This window comes from Trichomycterus rosablanca, chromosome 4 (assembly GCF_030014385.1).
Source record: "Trichomycterus rosablanca isolate fTriRos1 chromosome 4, fTriRos1.hap1, whole genome shotgun sequence".
Classification (NCBI taxonomy): domain Eukaryota; kingdom Metazoa; phylum Chordata; class Actinopteri; order Siluriformes; family Trichomycteridae; genus Trichomycterus; species Trichomycterus rosablanca.
In genome coordinates this window covers 56117415-56129989 of record NC_085991.1, presented here as the reverse complement: position 1 = coordinate 56129989, position 12575 = coordinate 56117415, and the positions used below count along the sequence as shown (strand labels likewise).

At 44.9% G+C, this 12575-nt stretch overlaps 1 protein-coding gene across 1 annotated transcript in view; it reads right to left on the bottom strand.

The window, feature by feature from the left end:
• The window catches only part of slc22a23 (solute carrier family 22 member 23), a 46015-nt gene extending 37989 nt beyond the window's left edge, over positions 1-8026 (bottom strand). The window contains exon 1 of the mRNA XM_062994596.1: positions 7094-8026. Coding sequence (XP_062850666.1) covers positions 7094-7669 — 576 coding nt within the window. The 5' untranslated portion in view covers positions 7670-8026. The remainder of the gene's footprint in view (positions 1-7093) is intronic.
• Positions 8027-12575: the final 4549 nt, after the last annotated feature.

The following is a 12575-nucleotide window of genomic DNA, read 5'->3' as shown; positions in this document are numbered from 1 at the left end:
GGATCAGCAGCTGAGTAAACAGTGTGTGTGTGGGGGGTGAATACTTTTTTACAGCTGTGTGTGTGTGTGTGTGTGTGTAAACGTTCTCATTGTTATGAACCAGTAGATGTGAGAGCGTCAGTCCCAGTATCACTGGTGCTACAGAACAGAAGCTGTTATTGCTTCAGCCTTGTCTACAGTACAGTGAGGTTCCCCTCTGGTTCCTCTCTGGTTCCTCTCTGGTTCCTCAGCGTGTTAGAACACAGGGACCCTGGAGCCAGGAGGATTATGGGTACTGTGGCTGCTGCCTGAGCTGGGATTCAAACTACCATCCTTTCAGAGCCCCTAACTGATGAGTTACAGTGCAGTGATGGTTCAGCAGTTAAATGTGCTGGACTGTTTTAACCCCACTGACAAGTTCCCACTGTTGGGCCCCTGAGCAAGGCCCTTAACCCTAAACTTCCTGCTCTGTATTCGTCACAACTGTAAGTCACTTTGGACAGAAGCACCTGCTGACGGGGTGTTGGGCGGCCAAGACCAGAGAAATCTCCGGAACAGAGACTCTCAACCTTTAAACATTAATCCTGAAGGGGTTTTCTGATGATGGTTGATGTTGTGGGTTTATTTCTGGTGAGCGGATGGTAGGAGCTTCATCACCTGGATCTGCTCCCGTCTGCATCAACAACTGAATCTAAATCATTCGTAGTCGCCGTACGTTGACTTTTGCACTTCTGAGGTGGACGAATCAAATATTTATCCATTCTCAAAGACCCACCATAGGCTATAGGTAGTGAGTTATGACATCACAAGATCTCAGGAGAATTATGACATCACAAGAGATCTCCCGTATCCCAAAAGCTGATTGATCTTCCCGTCCAATCACGTGTGATTATTTTTGACTCCTCTCAATAAAATGCAGCGGGGCCCCTATTGGCTCACCGGGGGCCCCTGGGTAAGAACCACTGCTCTAGATGTTTCCATAGCAACCATGAGAATAGAGAAGGGAGAGGTCATTACAACTACAGAAACCAAAAGTCGCCACCGTTTACTGACCGAGTCCCCGGGAACCACCCGGAGACTCCAGTGAGTCAGAGTGTGCGTGGCCCCGAGGGTACAGGTGTAGCAAATAATGCTAATGAGTCCACACAAACACACCTGCTGGCTGATGTGGGTACTGCAGGTCAGGACGGTACAGCATCACTCCTCTAAATAATCAGTCGGTAGTTCAAGATTAGATTTTAAGTCATTAGATCAGATTAGCTTGTGTGCTAACACTGATCTGATGTTATCAGTGCTCACCAAAACACACACACACACACACACACACACACACACACACACACACACACACACACACACACACACACACACACTGATCAAACAGGTTCCAGAGATCAGAACCCGGATCTGATGATGCGTCTCTACACACCATCACATCATGAGTGCTCAGAGTCTGATCTTAACGTCAGATCTGCAAACACACGAACCCCCGACATTAGAACGGAACCCCTACAGAACCTATACACAACCCCTACACAACCCCCCGAGATCACTACAGAACCCCTACACCCATAATCTCTACATAGAATAAAGTCATGCTGTTCCACACAGACGTTTGTTCGTATCGTGGAACTTTAGTGTTTTATCACTCGAGTCATGACCATGACCATCATGTTACTCTTTACTGTCGTTGTGTAACGCCCACCGGTGATGACACAGCTTGGTTCCCTAAAACTGGTGGAAACACCGGTTGGTTCTCTACAAAACACCTGAACAGAACTGGTTCAAGAACCAGAACCAGGGTTCTTTTAGTGGAAAAGTTCCTGCACGTGTATATTGTGGTTATAAGTAGTAAGGGAGGAGGAGGAATCACTCGTGTCTGTTCTGTTTGGTTCTGTTCTGAGAGACTGAGACGCTTATAGTCCTGATTTAGCTCCGTCTGATTTCCACCTGTTTGGAGGCTGAAAGAAGCTTTAAGGGGAAGAAGTGAAAGCACTGGCGCATCAGTGGCTACGAGCTCAACCAGAAACCAAAATGTTTTGCTGACGGCATTAAAAAGTCGGTACGACGCTGGACAAATGCACCGGAAGACGACAATGTAGAAAAGTTCTGTAGACGCCCAGGTGGAGCAGCGGGATATTCCACTAGCACACTCGGTTCAAAACTTTGAAGCAGACACGGTTCTGCTAGGGCGGGATGACCGGCAGGGGCGATCTAATGCACGGGCCCCGGATTGGCTGTTTTATTTTTTATTTATTTTGTTAGTTATTTTGGTTAATAAGAATGGGGAAGCTTACAAACCAATGATTCTGTAAATCATTTACACGTTATTCATATTTCTGCCACTGGGGAGCGATCTTTTTACAAACTTGCAATAGTTAAAAATAAACTGCGATCTGCTATGCACCAACAAAGAGTGAGCCACTCGACTCTGATGTCTATCGAGAGTGACCGTTGGAGAAATCTGGATTTTATTATGGACATTATTAGAGACTTTTCATTCCAGAAAAGTAGAAGGAAAGACTTCTGAAGGTAGGCTCAGATGTTTTCTATTCTTCATGTTAGAACGGCACTGTTCAGTCTTGTTGTCGCGTGTGGTGTGAGATGATGAGACTGTAGACCTGGGAACTCTTCCTGATTCCATATTTACATCCTTGTTCTTTTATTGAATCTGCATTTAATGTTTTGACCTGTTGATTGTTGTCTGTGTGCTATCGCTTTGTTTTCTGTCCTTACTATGGTTCGGGTAACATGGCTGTATTAGTTCAGAAGGAACTCTGTTGTCTTGCGTTGTGTACTGATTTTATAAAAACTATACGTGGAGGCCCACAACCAGCCACAGCCCCTGGACCCACAGGCAGGTTAAATCGCCTCTGATGACCGGAATATGTGGGCGGGGTCTTCAAACGCTGTGTAAGGACCCTGATTGGTGGATAGAGGTGCCAGTGCAGAATGCATGGGTGAAAAGGGGTTCAGATTTAAGAAATAACAGAAATAAATAATAATTTGTTTTAAAACGCATTATTTAAAGCGGAGCTGTTTTCCCTACAGTGCTCCACTAAGAGAAGTCAGGTGTACCTGCAGACCTGCTGCTGTTTGTTTATAGATCTGTCGTGACCTGATGTGACCTGATGTGACCTGGTCTGACGCTGAAGGATCTGATTGTGTAAAATGTGTAAAAACAGTGTCAGCAGCCGAGCAGGTTACGTGTGATGTGATGAGTAACGTTGTTTTTACTGCATATTTACATAAATGTAAACGTTATCGTGGTGAGAATAAGTATTCACCCCCCCTCGCTCCCTCTGTGGTTACAGTCAGAACCTGCAGCTCATCAAACACCAGATGATCTCAAATACATTAAAGTTATTATAACAGGAGCAAAGTTATTCAACACCCGTATCACCCCTTATATACAGTATATATATACATATAAGACGGGCTGTGTTGAGTAACGATGATTTTCTTAAGTACTCTCCAGATCATGTGACTCTATCACAAACGTTCAGCAGCAATCAATCAATCAATTTACTCTGAGCTAATCATGCTAACGACTCTCTGCACATTCCTCAACACACACAGATCAAAGAAAGATCAAAGTTCATTATGTTTACATTTTCAGCATTTAAACGCTTTTATCTAAAGCAACTTACAGTTATCACTGAATACAATCAAGGGCCTCACTCAGGGGCCCAATATGGGCTTGAACCGGCAACCTTATGATCACTACTCCAGTACCCTAACAGCTGAGCTGCTTAGATCCGTTCCTACATGATTTCTGTGTTGCTAGCGTAGTTCTCTTGGTGTAAAATCATTGTCAGAATTTATTTATTATTTATCAAAAATATATAAACACCAGGACGTTCCAGCATCATTTAGTTAGTATCACGAGCTCCTGATTCCTCATGACTGATCATCATCATCTACAGCTTCTCTGTGCCCGTATAAACAGGGCGAGTCTGACTGAGCTTCTCTGTGATCCAGTCATTCAGCCAAAACTGGCAACAGTCTGGGGAAGTACGTTTCCTGTTCCTTCTGCACAAAATAAAGTCAACAAACTCGGATCAACGTGGAGGGAAAAAACAACCCACATGTTTACATTAACATCATCTAGTGAAACGCTCCACAAAACACCTCTGTAACACACACCAGTACATTCTAATACACACTAATGCACTGTTACACACACTAGTACATTCTAATACACACTAATGCACTGTAACACACACTAATAGACTGTAACACACGCCAATACACTAACATATACTGATACACTGTAACACACCTATGTAACACACACTGTAACACACACTACTACATTCTAATACACACTAACGCACTACTGTAACTGTAACACACTCTAATACACTGTAACACACCTCAGTAACAAACACTAATACACTGTAACACATTAACATACTGTAATAGCCAGTAATAGCCAGTGATAGCTCAGTGATAGCTCAGTGGTTACGGTACTGGACTAGTAAGCAGAAGGTTGCCGGTTCAAGCCCCGCCACCACCAAGTTGCCACTGTTGGGTCCCTGAGCAAGGCCCTTAACCCTCAATTGCTCATCGTGTTCTGCTCATTGTGTAAGTCGCTTTGGATAAAAGCGTCTGCTAAATGCTGAAAATGTAAATGTAACACACACTAACATAGTGTAACACACACTAACATACTGTAACACACACTAATACACTGTAACACACTAACATACTGTAACACACTAATAAACTGTAACTACTACAGTGTAACACACACTAATGCCCTGTAACACACACTAATCGAAAGTAACACACCTCTGTAACACACACTAATAGAGTGTGACACGCACTTATAGACTGTAACACACACTAATAGTGTTACACACCTCTGTAACACACACTAATAGAGTGTAACACACACTAATAGTGTAACACACACTAATAGACTGTAACACACACTAAAAGAGTGTTACACACCTCTGTAACACACACTAATAGTGTAACACACACTAATAGACTGTAACACACTAATAGAGTGTTACACACCTCTGTAACACACACTAATAGAGTGTAACACACCTCTGTAACACACACTAATAGTGTTAAACACCTCTGTAACACACACTAATAGACTGTAACACACTAATAGTGTTACACACCTCTGTAACACACACTAATAGTGTTAAACACCTCTGTAACACACACTAATAGAGTGTAACACACCTCTGTAACACACTAATAGAGTGTAACACACCTCTGTAACACACACTAATACACACCTCTGTAACACACACTAATAGTGTAACACACACTAATAGACTGTAACACACTAATAGAGTGTTACACACCTCTGTAACACACACTAATAGTGTTAAACACCTCTGTAACACACACTAATAGAGTGTAACACACCTCTGTAACACACACTAATACACACCTCTGTAACACACACTAATAGTGTTACACACCTCTGTAACACACCTCTGTAACACACACTAATAGTGTAACACACCTCTGTAACACACACTAATACACACCTCTGTAACACACACTAATAGTGTTACACACCTCTGTAACACACTAATAGTGTAACACACCTCTGTAACACACACTAATAGAGTGTAACACACCTCTGTAACACACACTAATAGAGTGTAACACACCTCTGTAACACACACTAATAGAGTGTAACACACCTCTGTAACACACACTAATAGAGTGTAACACACCTCTGTAACACACACTAATAGAGTGTAACACACCTCTGTAACACACTAATAGAGTGTAACACACCTCTGTAACACACACTATTACACACCTCTGTAACACACGCTACTACAGTGTAACACACCTCTGTAACACACACTAATAAAGTGTAACACACCTCTGTAACACACACTATTATACCTCTGTAACACACACTACTACAGTATAACACACCTCTGTAACACACACTAATAGAGTGTTACACACCTCTGTAACACACTAATACACACCTCTGTAACACACACTAATAGTGTTACACACCTCTGTAACACACACTAATACACACCTCTGTAACACACACTAATAGTGTTACACACCTCTGTAACACACACTAATAGAGTGTAACACACCTCTGTAATACACACTACTACAGTGTAACACACCTCTGTAACACACTAATAGAGTGTAACACACCTCTGTAACACACACTATTACACACCTCTGTAACACACGCTACTACAGTGTAACACACCTCTGTAACACACACTAATAAAGTGTAACACACCTCTAACACACACTATTATACCTCTGTAACACACACTACTACAGTATAACACACCTCTGTAACACACACTAATAGAGTGTAACACACCTCTGTAACACACACTATTACACACCTCTGTAACACACTAAGAGTTAAACACACCTCTGTAACACACTAATACACACCTCTGTAACACACACTAATAGAGTGTTACACACCTCTAACACACTAATACACACCTCTGTAACACACACTAATAGAGTGTTACACACCTCTGTAACACACACTAATACACACCTCTGTAACACACACTAATAGAGTGTTACACACCTCTGTAACACACTAATAGTGTAACACACCTCTGTAACACACACTATTACACACCTCTGTAACACGCGCTACTACAGTGTAACACACCTCTGTAACACACACTAATAAAGTGTAACACACCTCTGTAATACACACTACTACAGTATAACACACCTCTGTAACACACACTAATAAAGTGTAACACACCTCTGTAATACACACTACTACAGTATAACACACCTCTGTAACACGCGCTACTACAGTGTAACACACCTCTGTAACACACACTAATAAAGTGTAACACACCTCTGTAATACACACTACTACAGTATAACACACCTCTGTAACACACACTAATAAAGTGTAACACACCTCTGTAACACACACTATTATACCTCTGTAACACACACTACTACAGTGTAACACACCTCTGTAACACACACTAATATAGTGTAACACACCTCTGTAACACACTAATACACACCTCTGTAACACACACTACTGATCCCCCCCCCCCTGTGTGGTCATGACGGTGGTAAGTGAAGTGTGTGACCTCACACTGATTTGGACTCTCACCTGTGTGACGACATTGTGCGCGAGGCCGGACTGGAGCTCGTGCCTCCAGGTGTTGCTGTTGCAGTCGCAGTACTGTGGAGTTTCCCTGCGGTCTGTATCGTTGATGATCCAGCGCGCGGTGCTGGGGTGCGCGGAGCTGTGGTTCCCGGTGAGCAGCGCGAGAGCTGTGGTGATGATGGTGGGGGGTAAAACGGTGGTGCTGTGCCGGTTCTCCAGGTCGGTGCCGTTACCGGTACCGTTCATGTCGCGCGGGGAGTGCAGGCACGCGCTGATCGTGGGCCGCGCGAGCAGGAACTGATCCGACATCTGACTGAAGCCGATGAAGAGCGCGGGGATCCAGGTGAGCAGCACGAGCTGCTTCTGGTACCTGCCGAACCCGCCCAGGTAGGGCAGCACGCAGCCGTCCACGCGCGACACCAGCAGCCCAGGTGAGGGACCCGAGTCCGGGGTGACCATCCCGTTCTCCGCCGCGGGAACACCGGGGGAACCCTCGCGAGGAACACGGGGAGGAACACCGGGAGGAACGCGAGGAGGTTCTTCGGGCTCCGGACTCGCCATGCTGACGGTCCTGACCATCTGAATGCGTCACAGCCCCCCCGCAGCACGACGCTCCAACACAGGCCCGATTGTGTCGCGCTCGCGCCGAGTAGGAACGGAGCCGGACCGTACCAATCCGCGCCAAACCCGGCCCGGGCCGCGGCGCACCGGAGCTCCCTCTAACCCGGAACAAAGCAGCGCGTGCTCGTGAAGCCCCAGCCACAGGTAACACACCTGTCCGAGCGCGCGCGAGCTACCCAGCCGGTCCCGCCGAGCATAATCTCACCTGATCCTCAGCGCTCCGGTGTTCCATAACCGCACATTCCGTACACAGAGTTCCGCTACCGTCTACCTGTGCGTGTGTGTGCGCGTGTGTGTGTGAGTGTGCGTGTGTGTTCCGGTCTGTTCTGGTGTGTATTGTGTCTCTCGCTCCCTGTTTAGGACAGCAGCACTGCGGTGGGCGGAGCTACAGACACAAGCACCGCCCCCTCTTCATCACGCACTAGGCTGCGTCCCAAATACAGCAGCAGCCTATAGAGCAGCAGCCTAGATCAGTGCACACTACACGATCAGTAAACACAGTGAGAAGAGGAGTGTGGGACGTGTTTCATTCTCCTCAATCTGTGTTTCACTTCATTCAAGATTCTACATAGAAACAGGTTTAGAATGTCCATAAAAGTCAGGACAGGGGTGTGTTCCTCCCTGTGTTCCCTCTGTGTTCCATCAGTGTTCCTCCCTGTGTTCCATCAGTGTTCCTCCCTGTGTTCCTCCCTGTGTTCCCTCTGTGTTCCATCAGTGTTCCTCCCTGTGTTCCATCAGTGTTCCTCCCTGTGTTCCATCAGTGTTCCTCCCTGTGTTCCTCCCTGTGTTCCCCCCTGTGTTCCATCAGTGTTCCCCCTGTGCTCCTCCTTGTGTTCCTCCCTGTGTTCCCCCTGTGCTCCTCCCTGTGTTCCCCACTGTGTTCCATCAGTGTTCCCCACTGTGTTCCTCCCTGTGCTCCTCCCTGTGCCCCCCCCATGTTCCTCCCTGTGTTCCCCCTGTGCTCCTCCCTGTGTTCCCCACTGTGTTCCCCCCTGTGTTCCATCAGTGTTCCCCACTGTGTTCCTCCCTGTGCTCCTCCCTGTGTCCCCCCCTGTGTTCCTCCCTGTGTTCCCCGTGCTCCTCCCTGTGTTCCTTCCTGTGTTCCCCCCTGTGTTCCCCCCTGTGCTCCTCCCTGTGTTCCTCCCTGTGTTCCATCAGTGTTCCCCACTGTGTTCCCCCCTGTGTTCCATCAGTGTTCCCCCTGTGCTCCTCCCTGTGTTCCTCCCTGTGTTCCTCCCTGTGCATCTCCCTGTGTTCCCCCTGTGCTCCTCCCTGTGTTCCCCCCCTGTGTTCCTCCCTGTGTTACCCCCTGTGCTCCCCTCTGTGTTCCCCCCTGTGTTCCATCAGTGTTCCCCCTGTGCTCCTCCCTGTGCTCCTCCCTGTGCTCCTCCCTGTGTTCCTCCCTGTGTTACCCCCTGTGCTCCCCCCTGTGTTCCCCCCTGTGTTCCATCAGTGTTCCCCCTGTGCTCCTCCCTGTGTTCCTCCCTGTGTTCCCCCCCTGTGTTCCTCCCTGTGTTTCCCCCTGTGTTCCATCAGTGTTCCTATTAATTCCACTCTTTATTGCATGAGGAACTGAGGACTCTGATGGTTGCAGGTTTGTGAGTCCTGATAGGAGACTCAGCTGCTCAACAGTCCGTGTCACCGCCGCCTGATTCTCCTCCTCATGATGGACAGATCTGGACTGCAGGCAGGACGCTCTAGCACACACACTCTGTGTTGTAGTGTGTACAGAATGTGGTTAGGCATTGTCTCACTGAAATAAGGACAGGTGGAGCCTAGTGGGTGGAGCTTTGGACTATCAATTGAAAGGTTGAGAGTTTGAATCTCAGCTTTGTCATGAAGTTACTGTTGGGCCCTTGAGCAAGGCCCTTAACCCTCTCAGCTCTGACCCCAGCTTACAAACCAACTAGGATATGTGAAAACAAACAGTGTGTATTAGTGTGTAACAGTGTGTACGAGTGTGTAACAGTGTGTATGAGTGTATAACAGTGTGTATGAGTGTGTATGAGTGTGTACGAGTGTATAACAGTGTGTATTATTGTGTATTAGTGTATATGAGTGTGTACGAGTGTATAACAGTGTAAATGAGTGTGTGCAAGTGTGTGCAAGTGTGTACGAGTGTATAACCGTGTGTATTAGTGTGTACGAGTGTGTACGAGTGTGTACGAGTGTGTACGAGTGTGTACGAGTGTATAACAGTGTGTATTAATGTGCATTAGTGTATATGAGTGTGTACGAGTGTATAACAGTGTGTATTAGTGTATATGAGTGTGTACGAGTGTATAACAGTGTATATGAGTGTGTACGAGTGTATAACAGTGTGTAACAGTGTATATGAGTGTGTAAGAGTGTATAACGGTGTGTATTAGTGTATATGAGTGTGTACGAGTGTATAACAGTGTATATGAGTGTGTACGAGTGTATAACGGTGTGTATTAGTGTATATGAGTGTGTACGAGTGTATAACAGTGTGTATTAATGTGCATTAGTGTATATGAGTGTGTACGAGTGTATAACAGTGTATATGAGTGTGTACGAGTGTATAACAGTGTGTATTAGTGTATATGAGTGTGTATGAGTGTATAACAGTGTGTATTAGTGTATATGAGTGTGTACGAGTGTATAACAGTGTATATGAGTGTGTACGAGTGTATAACAGTGTGTAACAGTGTATATGAGTGTGTACGAGTGTGTACGAGTGTATAACAGTGTGTAACAGTGTGTATTAATGTGCATTAGTGTATATGAGTGTGTACGAGTGTATAACAGTGTGTATTATTGTGTATTAGTGTGTACGAGTGTTTAACAGTGTGTATGAGTATATAACAGTGTGTATTAGTGTGTATGAGTGTGTACGAGTGTATGAGTGTGTACGAGTGTGTAACAGTGTGTATGAGTGTATAACAGTGTGTATTAGTGTGTATGAGTGTGTACGAGTGTATAACAGTGTGTATTATTGTGTATTAGTGTATATGAGTGTGTACGAGTGTATAACAGTGTAAATGAGTGTGTGCAAGTGTGTGCAAGTGTGTACGAGTGTGTACGAGTGTGTACGAGTGTGTACGAGTGTGTACGAGTGTGTAACAGTGTGTATTAATGTGCATTAGTGTATATGAGTGTGTACGAGTGTATAACAGTGTATATGAGTGTGTACGAGTGTATAACAGTGTGTATTAGTGTATATGAGTGTGTACGAGTGTATAACAGTGTAAATGAGTGTGTGCAAGTGTGTACGAGTGTATAACCATGTGTATTAGTGTGTACGAGTGTGTACGAGTGTGTACGAGTGTGTACGAGTGTGTACAAGTGTATAACAGTGTGTATTAATGTGCATTAGTGTATATGAGTGTGTACGAGTGTATAACAGTGTATATGAGTGTGTACGAGTGTATAACAGTGTGTATTAGTGTATATGAGTGTGTACGAGTGTATAACAGTGTGTATTAGTGTATATGAGTGTGTACGAGTGTATAACAGTGTATATGAGTGTGTACGAGTGTATAACAGTGTGTAACAGTGTATATGAGTGTGTACGAGTGTATAACGGTGTGTATTAGTGTATATGAGTGTGTACGAGTGTATAACAGTGTATATGAGTGTGTACGAGTGTATAACAGTGTGTATTAGTGTATATGAGTGTGTACGAGTGTATAACAGTGTGTATTAATGTGCATTAGTGTGTATTAGTGTATAACAGTGTATATGAGTGTGTACGAGTGTATAACAGTGTGTATTAGTGTATATGAGTGTGTACGAGTGTATAACAGTGTATATGAGTGTACGAGTGTATAACAGTGTGTATTAGTGTATATGAGTGTGTACGAGTGTATAACAGTGTGTAACAGTGTATATGAGTGTGTACGAGTGTATAACGGTGTGTATTAGTGTATATGAGTGTGTACGAGTGTATAACAGTGTGTAACAGTGTATATGAGTGTGTACGAGTGTATAACGGTGTGTATTAGTGTATATGAGTGTGTACGAGTGTATAACAGTGTATATGAGTGTGTACGAGTGTATAACAGTGTGTATTAGTGTATATGAGTGTGTACGAGTGTATAACAGTGTGTATTAATGTGCATTAGTGTGTATTAGTGTATAACAGTGTATATGAGTGTGTACGAGTGTATAACAGTGTGTAACAGTGTGTATATGTATATATAACAAATATTTACATTTACATGTTCAGCATTTAGCAGACGCTTTTATCCAAAGCGACTTACAGTTGTGACAGTATACAATCTAAGCAAGTGAGGGTTAAGGGCCTTGCTCAAGGGCCCAACAGTGTCAACCTTGCAGTGGTGAGGCTTGAACCGGCAACCTTCTGATTACTGGACCAGTACCTTAACCACTAGGCTACAACTGCCCTGTTCTAATAGCTGTTCTAATATGGATGGATATGTATCTAAATGGAGTCCCCGGTGATCCTAAATCCACATCAGCGGTACCCTCACCCACGTACAGGTCACCCACGCCACCATGGGCACTGATGGGCGTTTGCTTTTGCATCTGTCACTGATATCAGTCTGGATGGTTCTTTTGTCTTTCTCACAGAAAACTCCAGAAAATGAGCCGAACCGTGGACTCATCTGACCACAGCACTCGTGTCCACTGTCTTTCGGTCCATCTGAGATGAGCTTGTGCCCAGAGAACTCTGAGATGTTTCTTTATAGACTGGATGTAGGACTCTCTCTGTGTGTAACAGAGGTTCAGGTTGTGTGTCTCAATGCCGCGGTGAACTGTGTTAAGTAACGGCGGTTTTGTGAAGCGCTCCGAGCTCATGTGACTGTATTTATATTTATCACAGTAACGTGACGGTTTCTCTCACAGTGCTGCTGTCTGAGAGCTCAGACGTCTCACATGT